Source organism: Pelophylax lessonae, assembly GCF_965119305.1.
Source record: "Pelophylax lessonae genome assembly, chromosome: 1".
NCBI classification, from domain to species: Eukaryota; Metazoa; Chordata; class Amphibia; order Anura; family Ranidae; genus Pelophylax; species Pelophylax lessonae.
The window spans coordinates 347,568,490-347,592,505 of record NC_138768.1 but is presented as its reverse complement, the minus strand read 5'-3'; the positions used below and the strand labels follow the sequence as shown (position 1 = coordinate 347,592,505).

Here is a 24,016-nt window from a genome sequence, read left to right as displayed (position 1 = left end):
AAACAAAAAAAAAGCAGAACTATAGAAGAAGCATAGCTTTCATATTTGTGGCATGTCCTCAGCAGAGGGCCTAATAATCAAAAATAAAAACATGGTTTTATTTACTCGGGGGTGGGAAATGACCCTGAAAATATAGACACCAAAATCACAATAAGGATATTAAGCAGTGTGAAATGTTTTGTCTGAACTAGTTAGTAAGGGGCTTGTGTAAAGTAATCACATAAGGAATTCCCCAGGGTAAAAAGTTAAAGTCAGGTGAAACTCAATTATGGCATATGTGAAGAAAACAATGTCATTACACAAATTCCGTAAGATAAAGCAGGATATCTAAAATATTAGCCCACAGCAAAAAAGTATAAAGGGATGAACCCATGAAGACAATACATAATCTGTAAAAAGTGTCAGTTCTCAGACTAAGGAATTTTAAAAGGCCTCGCCTTTAAATAATGAAAAAGTTAAGTGCCTGTTATTGTTCTAAGTTAAAATCTGGTGACATTCTGTCACATATATATTGTAGTCAAGCATGCAGGTTTTTTTTAGCTGGTTGAAAACATTTTGTTAATTTAAAGTATATGTTGTCAGTACACAGATCCATATCATATATGTATTTGGGGAATTAAGTGATCACATCGCAATTAATGGTAGTGCAGGACCCCTTCGCCAGGCATATGATATGCAAAGTGCAGGAAACAAACATTTAAATAAAAATCTACAAATCTTACTCCGTGTCTCAAGCCAGCCAGATTTCAAACCCAAAAGCAAATTTACACTATCAGGGCATTCAAATAAAGGCTATATGCATACTGCTAAGCATAATGTTGTTTATGGTCTTTCCGCAAAGAGTCACACCAGTCCGAGCCTCTGTGAATTTTCTGCATTAAAAACACTCAGAAACAATGACAGTATGCTAATTATAGGGAAAGTGTATGCATTATGTTCGCAGATACTACAAGCTATGTGAAACTTGACAGAGACCTAATGTGCAGTGCAATAAAAAAATGAAATGCCCCATAGGCTGATCTAATGATTACTTAATCAAATAGATGTTGGAATTCTCATGGAATGAACATTCCTGTCTCCTGGTCATTTATGTCTTACTTAAAATACTTAAAGTAATACTAAACTTTTATTTTTTCTATAAAAATACCAAACATATACTTTCTCCTATGTCCTCTCGCAGCCCGTTCGGTATACCTTCACGAGTGGGTAATGGTGCCCTCTGCAGGAATAAGCGAGGAGTGAAAGGTTAATAAAAAAAACGTTACACTGAGACACACCTCTAGGGGGCCATTCCTCAGCCATTATTCTGACACAGTGAGCACTGTTCTCCAGTTTCATGCTGCCTAGCGTCAACTGTACTGTACTTTCTCTGTGGCTATAGCTGTTTTAAAGGGGTCTCCACCGGCGGTGCAGATTTGCGGTGTGGAATGCGGGAACCGCCGTTTTAAAGGGCCAGTGTCCCAAAAACTTTTCTTTATTGCAAAATGGAGTCCCAGGATTAAAAATCCCCCGCAGACCTGGTTGATGCTTCAGGAACCCCTGATTTGGTTGCCATGGACAACGTCCCCCTTGAGGGGTCCCAGTCCTCACATTCGGAGGAGGAGTCCTCTTCTACTGCGGCGCGGGAACGCGCTATAGTGGATGCACTCATTAGCTCCGTCAGGGAGACTTTAAATATTGATGATGAGCCCACCCTATCAGGTAAGCGGGTTTTCTTTGGGTCCCGCAAAGCCCAGAAGTCGGGTCAGGTTTTTTCCCTGCCCCGAGGAGTTTCACGAAACTGTGAACGACCAATGGCGTTGCATCAAGCATATGCTGGTGGTGCCTAAGCGGATTAAATACCGCTATCCCTTTGCAGATCCTGTGGACAATCGTTGAGCGGTGTCACCAAATGTGGACCACACTGTTTCTAGGTTGAATAAATCCACATTGATGCCTGTGGAGGACTCCCTGGTGTTCAAGGATCCGGTAGATAGGCGCGTGGAGACGCTTTCCTGCCACATGTATTTGGTGGCGGGCATCCCAAGGAATTTTCCTTACATTCCTTGGATGTGGTTCGGGTAGTCAGGGTTACCTGTCTGCCACGGAGTATTTTAGGAAGTCTGATTCCCTGTTTGTCCTTCCCGAGGGACCTCGGAAGGGTTCGGCTACGTCCGCAGCAACCTTCTCCAAATGGATCAGACAGACTATTGTTAATGCCTATTCACTAAAGGGTCAGGTGCCTCCTTTCCCTGTGAGGGCACATTCTACTGTCAGTGCCTCTTGAGCGTTTTGCCATCAGGCTTCTGTGGCTCAGGTGTGCAAAGCGGCGACCTGGTCGTCTATGCACACTTTCACAAAATTTTACAAACTTGATGTGATGGCATCCTTGGACGCCTCCTTTGGCCGCAAAGTTTTGAGTGCAGCGATTGTTTGAAGAGATGTGTTGTTACGTCTCTTTTCTGTGGTGTTTTTTGTTCTGGGTTAGCTCCTGTTGAGCTGCTGTTGCCCTGTTGGCTCTGTTTTTTTTCTGGACTGGTTGACACGTTGCCTTTTCTGTAGGTTGCGTCCTCCCACCCCTCACACCTGCACTGCTTTGGGATGTCCCACTCGTGAAGGTATATCAAACGGGCTGCGACTGTCAGAGGACGTAGGAGAAAATAGAGTTGTTGTAAGAACTTACCGTAAAACTCTTTTCTCGAGTCCCCTGACAGTCGCAGCCCCCACCCCTCTGTTTTTTTTCTTTGGGGTTGATGCCTTCCAGTACTGCTTGCTACAAAACTGGAGAACAGTGCTCACAGTGTCAGGCTGAGGGACAGCCCCCTAGAGGTGTGTCTCAGTGTGAAGTTTTTTATTAACCTTTCACTGCCTAGCTTACTCCTGCAGAGGGCGCCATTACCCACTCGTGAAGGTATACCAAATGGGCTGCGACTGTCAGAGGACTCGGAGAAAAGAGTTTTACGGTAAGTTCTTACAAAAACTCTATTTTTCTGCTCTGTATATTGGTTTTGCACAGAGTAGCCCAGATTCTCCTCTTCTCGGGTCCCTCGCTGGCTCTCTTGGCCCCTCCCTCCTGTTGAGTGCCCCCACAGCAAGCAGCTTGCTATGTGGGCACCTGAGCCGAACTGAAGCTCTGTGTGTCCATTCAGACATGGAGCCGTGGTTCGACCCCACCCCTCTGTCTCCTGATTGGCTAACTGACTTTGAGAGCAATGGGAGCCAATGGCGCTGCTGCTTTGTCTCAGCCAGTCAGGAGGGGAAGTCCTGGACGGCCGAGGCACTCAAGCACATCGCTGGACCAAGATGGGGCTCAGGTAAGTATTAAGGGGGGCTGAGGGGGGGGGGGGGGGCTTCTGCGCACAGAAGGCTTTTCATCTTCATGCATAGAATCCCTTGAAACGGACTTCACGGTCAACATTTAGGCTCATTGTATCTGCCACAAGATCTGTGACACAACTGGTAACTCAGGTCATAGACTTTTACCCTCAATTAATAGTAAGCAAATTAACTGCATATAACCATTACACAAATGACATCTGGAGAAGCTTAGACCATATTCTGCACTCAAGGAAAACTGAAAGTAAGTACACTGACCATCTCCAGCGATTCCAAAGTGACTGATAGGAACCCATTACTACATTAACAAAGTGCAAACCCAAAACACCTTTTAAGAAGCCTACCTATCCCACAATTTGCTAAGGTTTTACATCTCTGCTATCAAGCAGTTGGACAGTATGTGCTAAATATTTTTAGAGCATTGATATCCAACCATAATCCTTGGTCAAGCCCTGATTTAGGGATTTAGCTAAAGGATTGGGGACAGAGTCTTGGCTGTGCAAAAGTTAAATTTGTGGATTTGTGTTTGTGAGTATCAAATGTGTAGCCGTGTGTAATTCGAATACACTATATTGTACACATTTGGAAGTACCATCTGTTAGATTAAACAAAACACAACAGTTTTTGAACAACCCAATCCCAGTCTCAAGTACGTGAGAACCCCCTTCAGATTCTCATGCAAAACAGAATGTTCCAAATGACACAACTGCGATATATATATAAGCCATTCATTAATATGTGGTGATTACTTTACACACCTACACAAGAGAAACAGATATCCCTTTAGGAAATATCTGAATTGCAACACTAAATACTGTGTTTACAAACTTGTAAAATGCCCATGTGCATTGTCATATGTAGGAAAGACAATAGGCCCTTCTAAGCAATGTATATAATACAGTGTTGGTGCTGCACTGTTAGTATAAATCAATACTGCTGTTTATGTTAAGTAATCAATGCATATAGTAATCAATACTGGTGCCAAACATAATTATAAACCCTAAAGTAATTGTGAGAAACCATGCTATATTATTTCAAACATAAAAAATTAAAACAATGTGCGTAACGTATAAAAATATTAGATTGTCACAGATGAAGAGCATATATATATATAGGTCCACTGTTGGGTACCAGCCAAATATACCTTCTAAATGATGCTTGCAGCGACACAGAAGTCACTTTAGGCCATATTTGACAAGGGTCAACAGACTGATCTGAATATACTAGTAGCAGCCTATTTTTTTATGCACAAGCATCAATTCTTTTCTCCCCACCCCCTCCTTATTTATTTGTTTCCTTTTTCCCCCTTTTTCTCAATACCAAAACTATAGCCCTGTGGTCTAGCTCAATTTTTGAGACATTGCCTTTTACCATATTTTTTGCAAATTGGTTTAACCGTAATGCCCTGCTTGGGTAATTTTTGCTTTTAGTCTTTCTGCCATTTTATTGTACTTCCTTGTTGAATTGGGCATTGCCAGGTGACTTTATTTGGGGCAATTTCTATTCTATATCCCAGAATAATTTTCCTGCCTCCAATTTTCCCCCTTTTTTCTGATGTTTTCTTTTTTCCTTTTTTCCCCTTCAACATGTATCCATTTATTTGATATCTTGCCTTTCATTTTTTTCATAGGCACTTTTTCACACAACTTTGTGTTCTACACATTTCCATCTCCAGAGCATTTGACTTTTTTACATGCTCCTTCCTCTCCCTCCTAGGATGGTGTAGCATATATGCCTTTAGTCTGTTACTCTATCTGAGTTACTGCCCTGCAGTAGTGGATTTGGATCTAGCACTTGACTGCCCAGCATCATTATTTGCCCTAGTGTGAATGCTGGCTGTCACTGACAACCACTAGTTCTAGTCTGCACCTGGAGCCTCCAGAGCCACTGATTCCCACTGGTTTTTTTTTTGTAACGGTGGCTGGGACAAATGACCATTGTCCCTGCAAAATTCTAAAATGGAACCATGGACTCCAGAGACTAAAGTAGACCTGTTGCTAAACCTACAATTTTACATAAATACATTTGTTATATGAAAAAAAAAATATAAAAAACACTTTTTACTTTTGAAAAGCAGTCCTTGAGCTCTAATCAAATGACTATACCTATACAGATTCTCTTGACTTGAGTTCATCATTCCTGGGTCAGCATCGTAGTTTAAAAGTAGCTGCTGCCCCCAGACGATCCTTGAACAAAGATAGGGTTGGCCTTCTGGGAATGATGGCCTTGTCAGAGAATACATTGTATTCTCTTTGCAAATTAATAAATGCCTGCAAATATTAAACTTCGCAATTAACAAGCATTGACCAAACCTAAAAGCCACATCCAATGCTTTATTATTTTTAAAATGCTTGCACAAAGGATTATTTACATAAAAAAATTCCACATGTATATCTAAAATAATTAGAAAGAATAAAGATCCTCTTCAAACAAATATGTCAATAAGATAAAAAAGTATTTGAAATCTAGATCTTATTTATGAATTATTCTTGCCATATAATACCAGTTCTATTTTTCCATTTTTTTTTCCAGATCATCAGGACCAGAGTGCAAGCACATGGAATACCCATGTCGTTATAGTAGTCCTGAAGCTCATACCCAGATGTGTATACCCTACCGTGTTTTTGCCCCAGATGTACTTTTGAATAGGTGTAAAGAGTTGCTGCTTCCTTTACTATGTCGTTGCCTAGAAGCTGCTTATTCTATGGTGGGTGTTCATCCATTCTCAAGGCTTGATGTTCTCATAGTGCCACCTAATTTCTCTAGTTTAGGAATGGCAAGGTAAGCCCGTTTACTCCGTTTTACTTATATACTTTTATTAATCTGAATGTAAGCACCTATGTGTTTTTAGCTCATAACATAGGATCTCTGAAGTCGATTTCTTCAGAACTGGGTGTAATATTTAATATGAATTTCATATGTTAAAGAATTAATGACAGTTGAAAGATGAAAAAAACAATTCTGTAAACTGTTGCCAAAAGGTGAAATAGTTTATAAAGTTTATAAGTGTGTAAAATATTTGTCCGCAAAGAAACATTAGGTAATCAGCTTGTATACTTTTTTCCCTAAAGTGTAAATTAATCTACTAAAATCTCATGTGAGCTTTAAAATGTCAGTGTAATTTCAAGTAATTTGAAATGCTTTTAAACCTAAAGCTTTCATTCAAATAACACCTGGTCATCATGCCATCATGTTCTTATTTCCTCTTCTTTCAGGGTGACAGCTTTCTACTTGTCTTCAAATTTTACTCATGTGTTGTCACCCCGACATACACTGTCCTAGTGCAGCCTGCAAACTGCTGCACCATTGCACATTGCTCAGACATATTCTGCTGTTGTTATCTTTAGGTAATGTACCTTGAGAAATACAGTGCAGTCATTTCTGGATTGCATGTATATAGATCAGAAGTGGCTGTAGAGAAAAAATAATAAAAAAAAAAAAGATGAAAACTGTATACAGGTGCATCTAAAAAAATGTGAATATCATCAAAATGTTAATTTATTTTAGTAGTTCAATTCAAAAAGTGAAACTTGTACAGTACAGAATCTCACAAAAGTGAGTAAACATTTTTGTAAATATTTTATTATATCTTTTCCTGTGACAACACTGAAGAAATTACACTTTGCTACAATGTAAAGTAGTGAGTTTACAGCTTGTATAACCGTGTAAATTTGCTGCCCCCTTAAAATAATTGAACGCACAGCCATTAATGTCTAAACCGCTGGCCAAAGAAGTGAGTACACCCTTAAGGTAAAATTTTCCAAATTGGTCCCAAACTGTCAATATTTTGTGTGGCCACCATTATTAAACAGATCAGGATGAGGCAGGAGAATAGTCAAGATAAGCTGAGGTCAGGGCGGGCAGCAGGTAGTCAGAGTTCAAAGACAAGCCGGGTCAGGTAAACAGGAACAGCAGATAATAGGCACAGGGAACAGGAGAGCTGAAGATCACACAGCAATGCGCATGCGCGTTCGCGGAATAGCCACGAACTACCAACGGTAGCCTCAGCGCACGCGCATGCGCGCAGGCGTTCCATGGTTAGCAGCGCCAGTGCGCCTGCGCAGGGTAGTGAGTCCCTGACATTGCCCCCTCCTTAAGGGCAACCTCCGAATGCCCAAAAGATTCCTTTTGTGAGGATGGTTGCGAAAAAAAACTTTTGATTAGGTCTTGGGCATGAATGTTCTGTACCGGGTCCCAGGAGTTCTCTTCGGGGCCGTAGCCTTTCCATTTTACCAAGTACTGTAACTGATTCATCCTTCTGCAGTCTAAGATGGCCTCCACCCCAAATTCTTCATCCCCGTCGATGATGACAGAACCAGGTGGTCCCGAACTTCTACCTGGAAAAGGATCAGGTACTGTGGGTTTCAATAGTGACACGTGGAAAACCGAATGGATCTTGAGAGAGTCGGGTAGAGTGAGTTCATATGACACCTCATTTAATCTCCTCTTCACCGGGAATGGACCTAAAAAATCGGGTGCCAATTTCTTGGAAGAAGGAGCTTGGTAGTGGCTAACCATACCTGGTTGCCAGGTTGAAGAACCAACTCCCCAAAAGTCTCTTTATTGGAAGTCTGAGCCTTGGTCATGGCGTCCTGTAATAGTTTGCTGTTATTTTTAAGGAAATCCACGATATCCCGGACTGCTGGCACTGCAGGTTCAGGAACAAAGCAGGGTAAGAAAGATGGGTGAAACCCGTAGTTAGCATAAAACGGGGACTGACCTGTAGCCGAGTGTTTGGCATTGTTCTACGCAAATTCTGCCAAAGGTAGCAGTGAGACCCAGTCATCCTGAACAAAGGTGGTGAAGCATTGAATATATTGCTCAAGAGTCTGGTTGGTCCTCTCAGTTTGCCCGTTAGTCTGGGGGTGGTATGTGGAGGACATTGACAACTTGATCTTCAATGATTCACATAATGCTTTCCAGAAGCGAGAGGTAAATTGAACTCCCCTATCCGATACAATGTCCATTGGGACCCCGTGGAGTCTCACTATCTCCTTGATGAAGACCTGTGCCGTCTCGGGAGCGGAGGGTGTACCTCTCAGTGTTACGAAATGAGCCATCTTTGACAGACGGTCCACTACCACAAAAATTGCAGAGTAACCGTCTAATGGAGGAAGTTCCACAATAAAGTTCATGGCAATCATCTTCAATGCTCTGTCAGGGACTGGTAGTGGTCTGAGCAGGCCCCATGCCTTGTTTCGGGTCGTCTTGCTTCGGGTGCAGATAGCACAGGAGGTGACATACTGTTTACAACTCTTCTCTAAGTCAGGCCACCAGAACATGTGTTGAACAAGGTCAAGGGTCTTATGGATCCCAAAATGGCCAGCCATCGGGTGGTCATGACAAAGTCCCAGGACGGACACCCGGGCATCTTCCGGAACAAAAATTTGGTCTCCTCCCAATAGCAACCCATTCCTAGGTACCAGTATCGTTCCAGGAGGATGGGGAACATCTAATGTGGCTTGTTTCAAAGAGGTAAGAAGATCGGACTGTAATAACAGGAAATTACCTGTGGTTAAGATGGTGTCAGGTACAAGGGTTTCTTTTGAGCTGTCGTACATCCGGGAGAGTGCGTTGGGTTTCGTATTCTTGGAACCAGGTCGGTATGTGATATGGAACGAGAACCGGGAAAAAAAGTGCCCATCGTGCTTGGCGGGGTCTCAGGCGTTTAGCTGTCCTTAAATACTCCAGGTTCTTATGATCAGTGTAGATGAGTATAGGATGTGCTGCCCCTTCCAACAGGTACCTCCACTCCTCCAGAGCGGTCTTGATGGCAAGGAGTTCCCGATCTTCCACGTCATAGTTCTTCTCCGCAGGTGATAGTTTACGGGAGAAGAAAGCTACCGGGTGGACCAGGTCCTTGATGCCTTGGCGCTGAGAGATAACTGCTTCTACTGCGATTTCTGAGGCATCAACTTTGAGGATGTAGGGTAGGGCAGGATCCGGGTGACTCAGGATAGGGGCAGAAGTGAACAGTTCCTTTAGGGTTGTGAAGGCGACCTGAGCCTCTGGAGTCCAATGAAAACAGGTACTCGGTTTGGTGAGCAGGGTAATAGGGGAGATGATGGAGGAGAATCCCTTGATAAATCTCCTGTAAAAATTAGTGAACCCTATGAAACGCTGAACCCCCTTCTTATCCACAGGAGACCTTCTGTGGATCCATCTTGACCCCTTCTGAGGAAATCACCAGACCAAGGAACTGGATACTCTGCTGTTCAAACTCACATTTTTCAAGTTTTGCATAGAGTCTGTGCTGCCGGAGTCTAAGGAGTACCCTTTTAACATGCTCTCGATGCTGGACCAGAGAAGAAGAAAAGACCAGGATATCGTCCAAGTATACGATCACAAAAATGTCCAGATAGTCTCTGAAAATATTGTTAATTAAGTGCTGGAAGGTGGCCGGGGCATTGCAGAGACCGAAAGGCATTACCAGATATTCGTAATGACCGAATCGGGTGCGGAATGCTGTCTTCCATTCGTCACCCTCCCGGATACGGACCAAGTTGTAGGCTCCCCGCAGGTCCAGTTTGGTGAATACAGAGGCAGTTCTTAATCCCTGGAAGAGTTGGGGAATCAAAGGCAGGGGTTACCGTTTTTTGACTGTGATCTTATTTAATTCACGATAGTCCACACATGGCCGAAGTGAGTGGTCCTTTTTCTCCACAAAAAAGATCCCAGCTCCTGCCGAAGAAGTAGAGGGGACGGATGAATCCCTTCTTTCGATTTTCTGTTACATAGTCCTTTAGGGTGCCCAATTCCCGTTCCGATAAAAGTAAGATGCATCCGAAAGGGATCTCGGCCCCTGGGAGCAACTCAGTCGGACAATCATAGGGGCGGTGAGGGGGTAGGGCCTCAGCCCCCTGTTTGCTGAAGACATCCAAGTATTCGTGATACGGTACTGGGACAGAGGAACGTATCTCCTTATGAGAGTCCATACAAAGTAGGGTGCTAGGAGCACTGAAGAGTACTGGCAGGCAATGATTCTGGCAGTAAGGGGACTGGAACTTGATGTCTCCAGAAATCCAATTTATTTGCGGGTTGTGCGCTTGTAGCCATGGTAACCCCAGAATAACGGGGAACAAGGGAGAGGAAATGACATCCAGGCTCAACAACTCCTTGTGACCTTCAAGGGTGACCATGGTCAATGGAGGGGTTTCTTGAGTTACTGGTCCAGACTTGATGTAGGACCCATCAGCTAGGAAGATGGAGAGTCCTTGCGACTTGGGTCAGAGTGGAATGCGCTGTTGTGCAGCAAAGGTAAGATCAATGAAGCAGCAGCATGCCCCGGAGTCAATTATAGCGGTGACCGGGATCGGGCCTTCTGGAAGCTGAAACGATATGGAGAGAGCCAGGTGAGAGGTATTGTTGACAGAAACTGGGTAGCTTAAGGGAGATATAGAAAGACACTTGCGCATCTTTGCTAGGCATGAGCGTACAAAGTGTCCGGCCTCTCCGCAATACAGGCATAGGTTGTTCTGTCGTCGCCGTAAGTGTTCTTCTGCTGATAAAGAGGGGCGCATAAGCCCAAGTTGCATCGGTTCTGAAGTATCCGATACAGGGGTGACCGGAGTTGCGCTGCTGGGACGGGGACCAGAGGAGAAGATGTGAACAGGGTTGGGAACCCGCGGCATCATCCAGACTGGACGGGTCTGCTGCGTGGACCTCTCTGCTTTGCGTTCACGGAGCCGGCGGTCTATCTGTATGGCCACAGCGATTAATGCCTCCAGGGTTTCGGGTATGCCCACTCGGGCCAGTTCATCTTTTACGTTTTCTGAAAGACCAAGGCGGAACTGATGTCACAGAGCTGCGTCGTTCCAGCGAGTGTCCGTACTCCAACATCTAAAATAGGTGACATAATCTTCCACGGCTCTACGGCCTTGCTGAAGTGTAGTGAGCGCAGTTTCTGCGGTGGCAATGCGCTGCGGGTCCTCATATAACTGTGCCATTGCGTCAAAGAACGCTGACATGGTGCCCAACTGATTACTGCATTCCTCAAGGCGGTGAGCCTAGGACTGAGGCTCACCTTGCAGCAGGGCTATGATAAACCCCACTTTAGTAGCCTCCAAGGAGAAGGTTCGGGGTTGTAGCGAGAAGTATAACTCGCAAGCATTTCGGAAGGCTCTAAACTTGTTCCGATCCCATGACAACCTTTCCAACGTAGGGACCCTTGGTTCAGGAGGCAGCATCACTACCGTAGGACCGGAGGGGTTCCTGGTGGAAGCCATGGAAGCAGAAGAAACTGTAGGGTCCGTGGTGGAGGTTAGGGATTGGACACGACCTTCCAACTGGGTGTAGCCCTCCTGCAGAGACTTAACAGCTTGAGTGAGGGCCGCGAGATGCTGGCAGATCTCATCCATAGGAGAGGCTCCTCTTGTAGGCTCGATCATGGCTGTGTGATACTGACACGGGGTAACGTGGCAGAGCCTGACGTAAGAGGAGTATCTCACCGGGTATTTGGCGTGACACAGGTTCACCAGAGGCGCGGAGTCTAAGTGTTAGCCGGTTTTCACCAGGGCCCTAGATGGTGGGGATGGACTTGGCTGCTTGCTAACACCAGGTCGCGGTCCCCCGGATCCCCTGGTTGAGCCAGAAGCAGATCCAGGACCAATAGCCGGTAACGGGTAACATATCAGGATGAGGCAGGAGAATAGTCAAGACAAGCCGAGGTCAGGGTGGGCAGCAGGTAGTCAGAATCCAAAGACAAGCCGGGTCAGGTAAACAGGAACAGCAGATAATAACAGGTACAGGGAACAGGAGAGCTGAAGATCACACAGCAAAGATTCAGAGTGATCACTGGCTTTAAATAGGATGTTTGGCGCCAAAGAAGATTGAGTGTGCATGCGCGAACGCGGAATAGCCACGAACTACCAACGGTAGCCTCAGCGCACGCGCATGTGCGCAGGCGTTCGCCGGTTAGCGGCGCCAGTGCGCCTGCGCAGGGTAATGAGTCCCTGACACTCTGCTTTAGTATGTCACAGTACATGTTGGCATTCATGGTTCCCTCAATGAACTGTAGCTCCCCAGTGCCGGCAGCACTCATGCAGCCCCAGACAATGACACTCTCACCACCCTACTTGACTGTAGGCAAGACTCACTTGTCTTTGTACATCTCACCTTGTTGCCGCCACACATGCTTGACACCATCTGAACTAAATATATTTATCTTGGTCTTATCAGACCACAGGACATAATTCAGTAATCCATGTCCTTAGTCTTCTTGTCTTCAGCAAACTGTTTAAGGGCTTTCTTGTGCATAATCTTTCCTTCTGGGACAACAGACATGTAGACCAATTTGATGCAGTGTGTGGCATATGGTCTGAGCACTGACAGGCTGACCCCCCACCCCTTCAAACTCTGCAGCAATGCTGGCAGCACTCAAACGTCTATTTCCCAAAGACAACCTCTGGATATGACGCTGAGCACGTGCACTTAACTTCTTTCGTCGACCATTGCGAGGCCTATTCTGAATGGAACCTGTCCTGTTAAACCGCTGTATGGTCTTGGCCACCATGCTGCAGCTCAGTTTCAGGATCTTGGCAATCTTCTAAAAGCCTAGGCCATCTTTATGTAGAACAACCATTCTTTTTTTCTTTTTTTTCAGATCCTCAGAGTTCTTTGCGATAAGGTGCCATGTTGAACTTCCAGTGACCAGTATGAGAGAGTGAGAGCGATAACACCAAATTTATCACACCTGCTCCCCATTCACACCTGAGATTGTGTAACAATAACGAGTCACATGACACCGGGGAGGGAAAATGGCTAATTTGGCCCAATTTTGACATTTTCACTTAGGGGTGTACTCACTTTTGTTGCCAGCGGTTTAGACATTAATGGCTGTGTGTTTTTGTTTTTTTCAGGGGACAGCAAATTACACTGTTATACAAGCTGTACACTCACTACTTTACATTTTAGCAAAGTGTAATTTCTTCAGTGTTGTGACATGAAAAGATATAATAAAATATTTACAAAAATGTGAGGGGCGTACTCGCTTTTGTGAGATACTGTAAATTATTTAGATTCATTACACACAGAGTGATATATTTCAAGCATTTATTTTTTTTAAATGTTGATGATTATGGCTTACAGCTGGTGAAAGCCCACAATCAGTATCTCAGAAAATAGGAATATTGTTAAAATGTTCAATATTGTAGACTCGGGAGTGTCACACTGTAATCCGCGAATTAACCAAAAACACCTGTAAAGGTTTCCTGAGCATTTTAGTAGTAATATTAGTATTCTCAGTTTAGTAGGTTACACAAACAAAGGGAAGACTGCTGACTTGACAGTTGTCCAGAACACAGTCATTGACACTAGGGTAAGTCACAAAAGATCATTGCTAAAGAAGCTGGCTGTTTACAGAGTGCTGTATCCAAGCATATTAATAGACAGTTGAATGGAAGGAAAAAGTGTGGTAGAAACGGTGCACAAGCAACAGGGATAACCACAGAGGATTGTGAAGCAAAGGCCTTTCAAAAGTTTGGGGGAAATTTACAAGGAGTGCACTACGGCTGCTGTCAGTGCTACCACACACAGACATATTCAGGACATGGTCTACAACTGCTGCATTCCTTGTTTCAAACCAGGAACAAAGTCATAAGTGTCTTACCTGGGCTAAGATGAAAAAGGACTGGACTGTTGCTCAGTGGTCCAAAGTCCTCTTTTCTGGTGAAAGTAAATTTTGCATTTAATTTTGAAATCAAGGTCCTAGAGTCTGGCAGAAGAGTGGGGAGGAACAGAATCCTACTTGTATGAGGTCCACAGTCAGTAATGATTTGACGAGCCATGTCATCTGCGGCATGTCCAAAGTCAGCGCAGCCCTTTACCAGGAAATTCTAGAACACTCCCTTCATACTTCCCTCTGCTGACCAGCTTCATGGACATGGTGATTTAATTTTCAAGCAGGACTTGGCACCTGCCCACACTGCCAAAAGTACTGATTTAATGATCATGGTATCACTGTGTTTGATTGGGCAGCAAACGCACCTGATCTAAACCCCATAGAGAATCCATGGGGTACTGTCAAGAGGAAGATGAGAGACTTCAGACCCAACAAAGCAGACGAGCTGAAGGATGCTATCAAAGCAACCTGGGCTTTCATAACACCTCAGCAGTGCCACAGGCTGATCGCCTTAATGCGATGCCGCATTGATGCATTAACTAATGCAAAAGGAGCCCCGACCTAGTATTGAGTGCATACTATACTGTACATGGACATACTTTTCAGTAAGGCAACATTTCTGTATTAAAAATCCTTTCTTTTATTTGGTCTTATGTAATATTCTAATTTTCTGACATACTGAATTTTAGGTTTTCATTAGCTGTAAGCCATGATCATCAAAGAAATGCTTGAAAGATATCACCCTGTGTGTAATGAATCTATATAATATATGAGTTTCTAAATGGAATTTGTAAAGTAAATGAACTTTTTGATGATATTCTATTTTTTGAGATGCACCTGTATCATTATTTAAAAAAAACAAAAAACAAAAACAAAGTAAATGTCATTCATTTAGGGTTTACATCTTTAAGTAGATTTAGTTGTAGGCTTGAAAGGGCAGTTACAATATTTAATTCTTATTAATCTATGAAAAATTTGGCAGTGATCCCTTGGAATCATACTGCTTTGCAAATATGAAAATTAGATTGTCCAATTATGTCTGGCTGTTGCTGAACAGAGACGAAAGGACATAGAAGGGCTTATTTAGTAGAATGTGTAATTTAGTGTTTTAAGCCTGTGACTGATTCAGAATCCAGCTCTAACTACTGCCATTATGTAGATTTGGAGAAATTATTTTATCTGCACATGTTCAACTCACCCATCTGTAATTAAGTTTTGTAACAATGTCCCTTCTCTTGGACGTGGCAAGGTTAAGCCTGTGAACCCTTCTGCACCCCAAAAAGAACAGTAGTAATCTTTCTCTAGCTCCATATGCTCAAGTTACACTTAATCCTAGCTGTTTGCTATATAACCACGTTCCCATATGCTTGCAATCAGACATGTCAGCTGGAAAATCTGTTTTCCTGATTAAAGAAGAAAATGGCAGGAGTGTTGTTTATTTACTCCATGTCATGTCCTGAATTTTGACCAGTAACTGTTTTAATGCTATAAATGTCACTGAAATCTTAACAGTAGACATACTACCAGTTAGGCTTTTGATCATTTATTTGTGATTTGCAGTCTAGCAGCTTAAATTTCCTTGCTGTTTCTTGTGTCTAGGTCTGTGAAACCTAATTTTGTAGTTCTTTTTATGCCCTCTTCCTGCAGCTTTATTCTATACTTCACAGATTTCAGTGTTTTCATTTGCAAATTATTTTTTGTGATCTTAGACTGTAGTTGCACTCTTAACATTTCACATTTAACTTGAGATTTTATAGCATAGTATAATAGTAGGTATGGGTATAATACTTCAATTATGATTCAGTCACCAATAGCCTTGTTTTTTTTATGATGCTCTTTAGGTAAGTCTCTGAAAGTGGAGTTAAAGTGGTTGTAAAGGCAGAAGTTTTTTTTATTTTATCTTAATACATTCTGTGTGCAGCAGCCCCCCTAATACTTACCTGAGGTCCATCTTGATCCAGCAATGTTGCAGTTGTTTCTCGGCTGCTCAGGACTCCCCACCTCATTGGCTGAGACAGCAGCACGGCACCATTGGCTCCTGCTGCTGTCAAAGTCAATCAGCCAATGAGGAGAGAAAGGGGGTGGGGTGGAGCAGGGCCGTGGCTCCATCTCTGAATGGACACAAGGAGCTGTGGCTCCGCTCAGGTCCCCCCAAACTAAGCTTCTTGCAGTTGGGGCACTCAACAGGGGGAGGGAAGCACCGAAGAGGGACCCGAGAGGAGGATCTGGGCTGCTCTGTGCAAACCCACTTCACGGGGCAGGTAAGTATATCATGTTTGTTATTTTTAATTTAAAAAAAGACAAGACTTTACAATCACTTTAAATCCTCCTATTCTATACAGCAAAGTAAGCTGTCATCTTATGACACCAGCCATTTGATGGTTTTTACAGCTTGGTTGAGTGCACAAGCAACTATAACAGCTATTATTCATTGAATGCCTTAAATGTAACTGTTTTGGAAACCGTTAATTCGATTTAATTCCATATGAAGGTTTTCTTTGCCGCATAAATATCTGCATTGACATTTGGTTCATCTAAAATCATATGTGAGAATTCATGGACACACCACATTCATTGGCAGTTTAAGATGAAAAAAAGCATCTGTAATTGGTTGTTAGGGGTTAATATCACCATTAATTATTTACTAATATTCAGGACTTCAGTTGTCAGCCGATCCGAAATCAAATTTAGAGACTTCTTTCAGCTGATATTTTGACTTTTAGCCCCGGTTCACACTTTTGCGATGCGGGAAGGCTGAGAATCCGCAGCCTGTTCCCGCATCGCAAAGACACCCCCGGCAGTTCACACTGCCATATGCGATACGCTGGGGGTGTCAATGTAATCTTAACGACACACCCAGTTTGATCGCATATCGCAGTGCGATCTTGCAGTTCGCACAGGATCGGATCGCACAAGTGTGAACCGCTGTGCGATCCGATCCTGATGCGGCTGCCAAAAAGGGTCCTGTGCGTCTTTGGTGCGGTGCGAATTTAGCCATACAAAGTGTATGGCTAAACTCGCACCGCACAGCCGATCGCATGTAATGAAGGAGCAGTGCGCTCCGACATTGCATGCGATCGCCGCAGCCGCATCAGTGTGAACCGGCTCTTAAGAATATTTCGCCCTCCACCCCAAAAACAGTAGTTCTTGTTTACATTGACAGGCAGGTTTAGATGGCCAAAGAAATGTAGTTGGTTCCCTTAGGAAAACAGGTGTGGGTAAATCTGTTCATAAACATACAAGCTGTTGGGGTGCTTGGATCTGCTATCATTCTAACCTGTTGATGACTGTGGTATATTAGCTGTTTATGATGTACTCTTCTACATTAAACAAATTTTGACTGTACAGATTGTTGCTTACAGGGATGTTACAAATGGCCTGATGATCACAAACGATGCTCGAAATTGAGAGCATTGCTTGCAATAATTATACCCTTAATGTCCAACATTTTACTATATATATGTGTGTCTGTACAGTACTACTGTTCTGATTGTCAATGCTGTATTAAGTTAGATATAAGAAGAACATATCATGCTACCATAATGCCATTGATCTTGAAATCTTGAAAACCATGGCAATGTCCACATCAATTTAAACTTCTTCTCAGTAGCCAATTCTGGAAAGTAATTTTGGACACCACCACAAATGATTTCATCTCATTTTAAATACCTAAATATGTCAACTAGAGCACTTTTATTATTTTTTTAAATAATTCTTTATTTTCGCAGAAATAACATTACAATTCCACATAACAACAGTTCCCAACCATAAAAAGACATTCAATATGAGCCGAGTTAATCACATGGTTAACAAGACTTGTCTGTAGAGATACTTCTGTTTGGTGGTATCATTCAATTATATGATGTTATATTGAGTCTATGCTGCGAACATCAGTGAGAAACACTGTTTCCCAGTTTTCTATATTTTTTGGAAACCAAGTAGAGCCCTGGTGGTTTCGTTTAGGGGACAAGAAAGGAGGGGAGAAATGAGAATTGATTCGGTCGCCCCTCATGGCATGTTGGAAGAGCTCTCTGGGGCAGAAGCTACTGATGAGAGGCTAGAGTAGACTGTTCCTTATAAATGAAATAAGGGGTCCACACTTTCCAATATTTCTCATCCTGCTCTTTCAGCACCATAGTTAGGACCTCCATTTGTTGAATTTCTATTATCCTGGCTATCCAGTGTGTTCTGGTTGGAGGGGTGGTGCTCTTCCACAACGCCGAGATACATGCCTTCGCTGTAGTTAAAAGATGTTTTAGGAGAGAGTTTTTGGATTTTTTTAATGGATGTAATAAGAAAGCTGCCGGATTTTCTCCAAGAGACACACCAGTGATTGTTTTGACAGATTCGACTACCATCGTCTAAAATTCTTTAAACTTTGGGCATTCCCAGAATATATGAAAAAGGGTACACCAAGACTCCAGACAGCGCCAGCAGGTATTTGATGCTTGCGGGAACATCCGATGCAGTACTGCCGGTTTTCTGTATCATTTGGTAAGGAGTTTATATCCGCCTTCTTGATACCTACTAAGATCCTGGCCTGAGCTTGAGAAAAAGTGACTTTGAGTTCTATTTCCCATATTTGTAGAGAAGAGAGTTCTTGTGGTGCTTCCAGTCTAATCAGTGAAGCATAAAAGTGTGATAAAGAGTGTCGCAGCAGCTCACCCATTAGGCAGATTTGTTCAAACGAAGATGGTGCGTGTACTACCGCGTAAGCCTCCTGCTACGAGCGGAGATATGCACCAAGCTGTGCACAGCGAAGAAAAGCAAGGTCTGACGAGAAATTACGTTAGATCTCTCTGCTCGTTATCAGACGGTTATCAATCGAAAAATGCAAGAGCCTGAAAAAGCCGGCTGTATCAAGGCATCAAAGCAAGGATCTGTGAGGCCCGGCTGAAAAGCCGGTGTTCCCGAGACTGGGGTTAGAGGGCTCGGGTGGAGCGAGATAGTGATGGTTTTGAAGATACAGTGCCTTGCAAAAGTATTCGGCCCCCTTGAACTTTGCGACCTTTTGCCATATTTCAGGCTTCAAACATAAAGATATAAAACTGTAATTTTTTGCGAAGAATCAACAAGTGGGACACAATCATGAAGTGGAACGAAATTTATTGGATATTTCAAACTTTTTTAACAAATAAAAAACTGAAATATTGGGCATGCAAAATTATTCAGCCCCTTTACTTTCAGCGCAGCAAAATCTCTCCAGAAGTTCAGTGAGGATCTCTGAATGATCCAATGTTGACCTAAATGACTAATGATGATACATAGAATCCACCTGTGTGTAATCAAGTCTCCGTATAAATGCACCTGCACTGTGATAGTCTCAGAGGTCCGTTTAAAGCGCAGAGAGCATCCTGAAGAAGAAGGAACACACCAGGCAGGTCCAAGATACTGTTGTGGAGAAGTTAAAAGCCGGATTTGGATACAAAAAGATTTCCCAAGCTTTAAACATCCCAAGGAGCACTGTGCAAGCGATAATATTGAAATGGAAGGAGTATCAGACCACTGCAAATCTACGAAGACCTGGCCGTCCCTCTAAACTTTCAGCTCATACAAGGAGAAGACTGATCAGAGATGCAGCCAAGAGGCCCATGATCACTCTGAATGAACTGCAGAGATCTACAGCTGAGGTGGGAGACTCTTTCCATAGGACAACAATCAGTCCTATACTGCACAAATCTGGCCTTTATGGAAGAGTGGCAAGAAGAAAGCCATTTCTTAAAGATATCCATAAAAATTGTCATTTAAAGTTTGCCACAAGCCACCTGGGAGACACACCAAACATGTGGAAGAAGGTGCTCTGGTCAGAGGAAACCAAAATCGAACATTTTGGCAACAATGCAAAACGTTATGTTTGGCGTAAAAGCAACACAGCTCATCACCCTGAACACACCATCCCCACTGTCAAACATGGTGGTGGCAGCATCATGGTTTGGGCCTGCTTTTGGGTTAAAAATTGATGGGAAGATGGATGGAGCCAAATACAGGACCATTCTGGAAGAAAACCTGATGGAGTCTGCAAAAGACCTGGGACGGAGATTTGTCTTCCAACAAGACAATGATCCAAAACATAAAGCAAAATCTACAATGGAATGGTTCACTTTGGCCAAGTCAAAGTCCAGACCTGAATCCAATCGAGAATCTGTGGAAAGAACTGAAAACTGCTGTTCACAAACGCTCTTCATCCAACCTCACTGAGCTCGAGCTGTTTTGCAAGGAGGAATGGGCAAAAATTTCAGTCTCTTGATGTGCAAAACTGATACATACCCCAAGTGACTTACAGCTGTAATCGCAGCAAAAGGTATTGCTACAAAGTATTAACTTAAGGGGGCTGAATAATTTTGCACGCCCAATTTTTCAGTTTTTTATTTGTTAAAATATAAGTATAAGTTAGGTATAGGTATAAGTTTGAAATATCGAATAATTTCGTTCCACTTCATGATTGTGTCCCACTTGTTGTTGATTCTTCACAAAAAATTACAGTTTTATATCTTTATGTTTGAAGCCTGAAATGTGGCAAAAGATTGAAAAGTTCAAGGGGGCTGAATACTTTCGCAAGGCACTGTAGTTTTCAGTGTTCATAAAATGGCGCCATCAGTTGGGTGCAATTTGACAGCAGATGGTATATCCACATCTAATATCCATAGAAGTCCTTAAAAAGGGCAGGGCAACCGTCACCTGCTCCATGTGGACCTATGGTTTCTTGTTTTGAAGCACACACTAGTCTACTACTCTTGTTAAATGTGAGGTTCATGATATTTGACTGGGTCGGGAAATCAAATCCCTCCTCTTTCTTTGGAAATAGATAAGATAGCCCTGCGCACTCTCGCTGGACTCCCAGTCAAAATAAATCTCAAGAATCTGGAACGTAGGTCTCTTAAGAATCCTGGAGGAAGTTTAAAATGCAAGGCCTGGAGCAAATATAAAAGTCGTTGCATCCCATTCATTTTTATGATGTTGGTCCTACCAAACCACGTAAAAATTTTCCTCTCCCAACGCTGGAAGTCAAGTTTTAAACTGTTGAGAAAACGGGGCAAAATTAGGTTCGGAGATCGTGCTTAACCTGTTTAGGACGTTCGTTCCCAAATATCGTATATGAGAACCCTTCCATTTAAAATGTTATTGGGTAGCGTCCTGGCGTTTAAGGGGTATGCTAAATCCCACCCCCATTGCCTTAGGTTTGGTGTAGTTCACCCTAAAATTGGACTGAGCTCCGTATGTGTGCAACTCACATAAAAGGGATGCAAGGGATGTGACTGGGAAAGTTCCGAAAAATAACAAATCATCCGCGTAAGCTGCAAGTTTGTGTTCCCCTCCTTTAGATGAGATGTCCCTGTTATCTGGATGGGCACGAAAAGTTTGTAAAAAAGGTTCCAATGTAAGGATAAAGATAATGGGCAACATTGGGCAACCCTGACCCATCCCAATGCATATGGGAAATACATCCGACAGTATGTCATTAACCTTGACACGAGCGGACAGGGTAGAGTAAGAACGAATTAGCCAGCATTGCATCCCATCCCCCAAGTCTATGTGTTGCAACGGGGCCTGCTGAAATGTCCAATTACTCTGTCAAATGCTTTCTCTGCATCAGCTGATAAAAGCACAAAGGATTTATGATGAATCTGGGAGCAGTGTATGGTGCTCAGGAAAATGTTGAGATCTACATTGAGAAGGGAAATCGGGCAATAGCTGGGGCACAAGGACAGACCTTTCCCCTCCTTGGTAATTACTGCTTTATGAGCTTTGAAGAGTTTCTGCCGGTAGTGCCTGATTGGCGCGAAGAGAGTTACAGGCTGCTATGAATCTTTGGTCCAGTTTATCAGAGAAGGTCTTATAGTAAGACAGGATATACCCATCAGGGACAGGGGCTTTACCAGGTTCCATTGACTTAGGGCTCCTAGGAATTCATCCACTGTAAGAGGGTCGTCTAGTTCCTCATCGGACAGTTTAGGCATTCCGAATCTTGAAGATATTGCTGAGCAGCCTCCTGTCTACCACGCATCTGACTGACCTTCCAAATGGTATAGGCTGGCATAATAGTCCCTGAAGGCCTGAGCATTCGCCTGTGATGAGTTGACTAAAGCATAGCACTTTAGTTTTTACACTCTAAAAATTCCAAGAGAAAAAGACCTATGGAATAAACTCTGTAGGATTAATATACTAAAAGAGTAGAGTGTGTTTACTTTTCAAAGTATGTCCCTTCTGCCATAAAAGCTTCTACCCTGCCTGCTAGAATTTTTTCTAATTGTACACTGAACCACACATGAGCTGCTTACAGTGGTGATCGAAAGTTTGGGCACCCAGGTAAAAATTTGTATTAATGGGCATAAAGAAGCCAAGGAAAGATGGAAAAATCTCCAAAAGGCATCATATTACAGATACAGACTTTCTTATAATATGTCAACAAAAGTTAGATTTTATTTCCATCATTTACACTTTCAAAATAACAGAAAACAAAAAAATGGTGTTTGCAAAAGTTTGGGCACCCTGCAGAGTTAATATCTTGTACTGCCCCCTTTGGCAAGTATCACAGCTTGTAAACGCTTTTTGTAGCCAGCCAAGAGTCTTTCAATTCTTGTTTGAGGTATCTTTGCCCATTCTTCCTTACAAAATTCTTCCAGTTCTTTGAGATTTCTGGGCTGTCTGTCACACACTGCTCTTTTAAGGTCTATCCATAGATTTTCAATTATGTTGAGGTCAGGAGCTTGTGAAGGCCATTGCAAAACCTTCAGTTTACGCCTCTTGATGTAATCCCCGTGGATTGTGAGGTGTGTTTATGATCATTATCCATTTGTAGAAGCCATCCTCTGTTTAACTTCAGCTTTTTCACAGATGGCATCAAGTTACCATCCAAAATTTGCTGAAATCTTATTGAATCAATTTTTCCTTCTACTCGTGAGATGTTCCCTGTGCCACTGGCTGCAATACAACCCCAAAGCATGATTGATCCACCCCCATGCTTAACAGTTGGACAGAGGTTCTTTTCTATAAATTCTGTGCTCCTTCTTCTCCAAACGTACCTTTGCTCATTCCGGCCAAAAAGTTAAATTTTAACCTCATCGGTCCACAGAACTTGTTTCCAAAATGCATCAGGCTTGTCTATATGTTCATTTGCAAAGTTCAACGCTGATTTTTGTGGTGAGGACGTAGAAGAGATTTTCTTCTGATGACTCTTCCATGAAGACCATATTTGTACAAGTATCTCTTTATAGTGGAATAGTGTACCACAACTCCAGTGTCTGCCAGATCTTTCTGGAGGGATCGTGCAGTCAAACGTGGGTTTTGAATTGTTTTTCTCAGTCCTGCGAGCTGTTCTGTCTGATATTTTTCTTGGTCTTCCAGATCTTGCTTTAACTTCCACTGTTCCTGATGACTGCCATTTCTTAATTACATTCCGAACAGAGGATATTGACATCTGAAAACCCTTTGCTATCTTCTTATAGCCTTCTCCAGCTTTGTGAGCGTCAACTATTTTCAGTTTCAGTTTTCTAGACAACTGCTTACAAGAGCCCATGGTGCTGATTGTTGGGGCAAGGTCAGATGAGTCTGGGCATTTAAAACCTTTGAGATTGACATCACCTGGTCTTCCCAGACGATGACTGAGAACAATCCATGACACTGGCAGGTCTCAGCCTTGCAAAGGGGGCAGTGCATGCTGTAAATTCTGCAGGGTGCCCAAACTTTTGCAGACGCCATTTTTTTGTTTTCTGTAATTTTGAAAGTGTCAATGATGGAAATAAAATCTAACTTTTGTTGACATATTATAAGAATGCGAAAAAATATACCAATGTATATTCCCCGCGCCAAGGATATAAGTTATATATTTAAAGGAAATAGATAAAAAAATAGATAAAATGAATGGTGCAGCAGCAGCTATAGGTGGTAAACGGAAATGGAAGGGATTAGCTCTTGGGACAAAAAAGCTAACTACAGCGCTTGCTGGAAAATGTTAATGATATTCAATATATACCCCAAAAGTTAAATTAGTGACTATATGAATAATAAATAGCCATAAATAACAAATAATCAAATAAATATTACAATCATAGTGACAAACAGTGGTAAATATATGGTAAAACG

General features: G+C 42.7%; 1 protein-coding gene across 1 annotated transcript in view; it reads left to right on the top strand.

Moving 5' to 3' along the window:
* AOPEP (aminopeptidase O (putative)) overlaps positions 1–24,016 on the top strand; it is a 719,157-nt gene that overhangs the window by 87,784 nt on the left and 607,357 nt on the right. Inside the window, exon 4 of the mRNA XM_082267412.1 lies at positions 5,848–6,096. Within this exon, the coding sequence (XP_082123538.1) occupies positions 5,848–6,096 (249 nt within the window). The remainder of the gene's footprint in view (positions 1–5,847; positions 6,097–24,016) is intronic.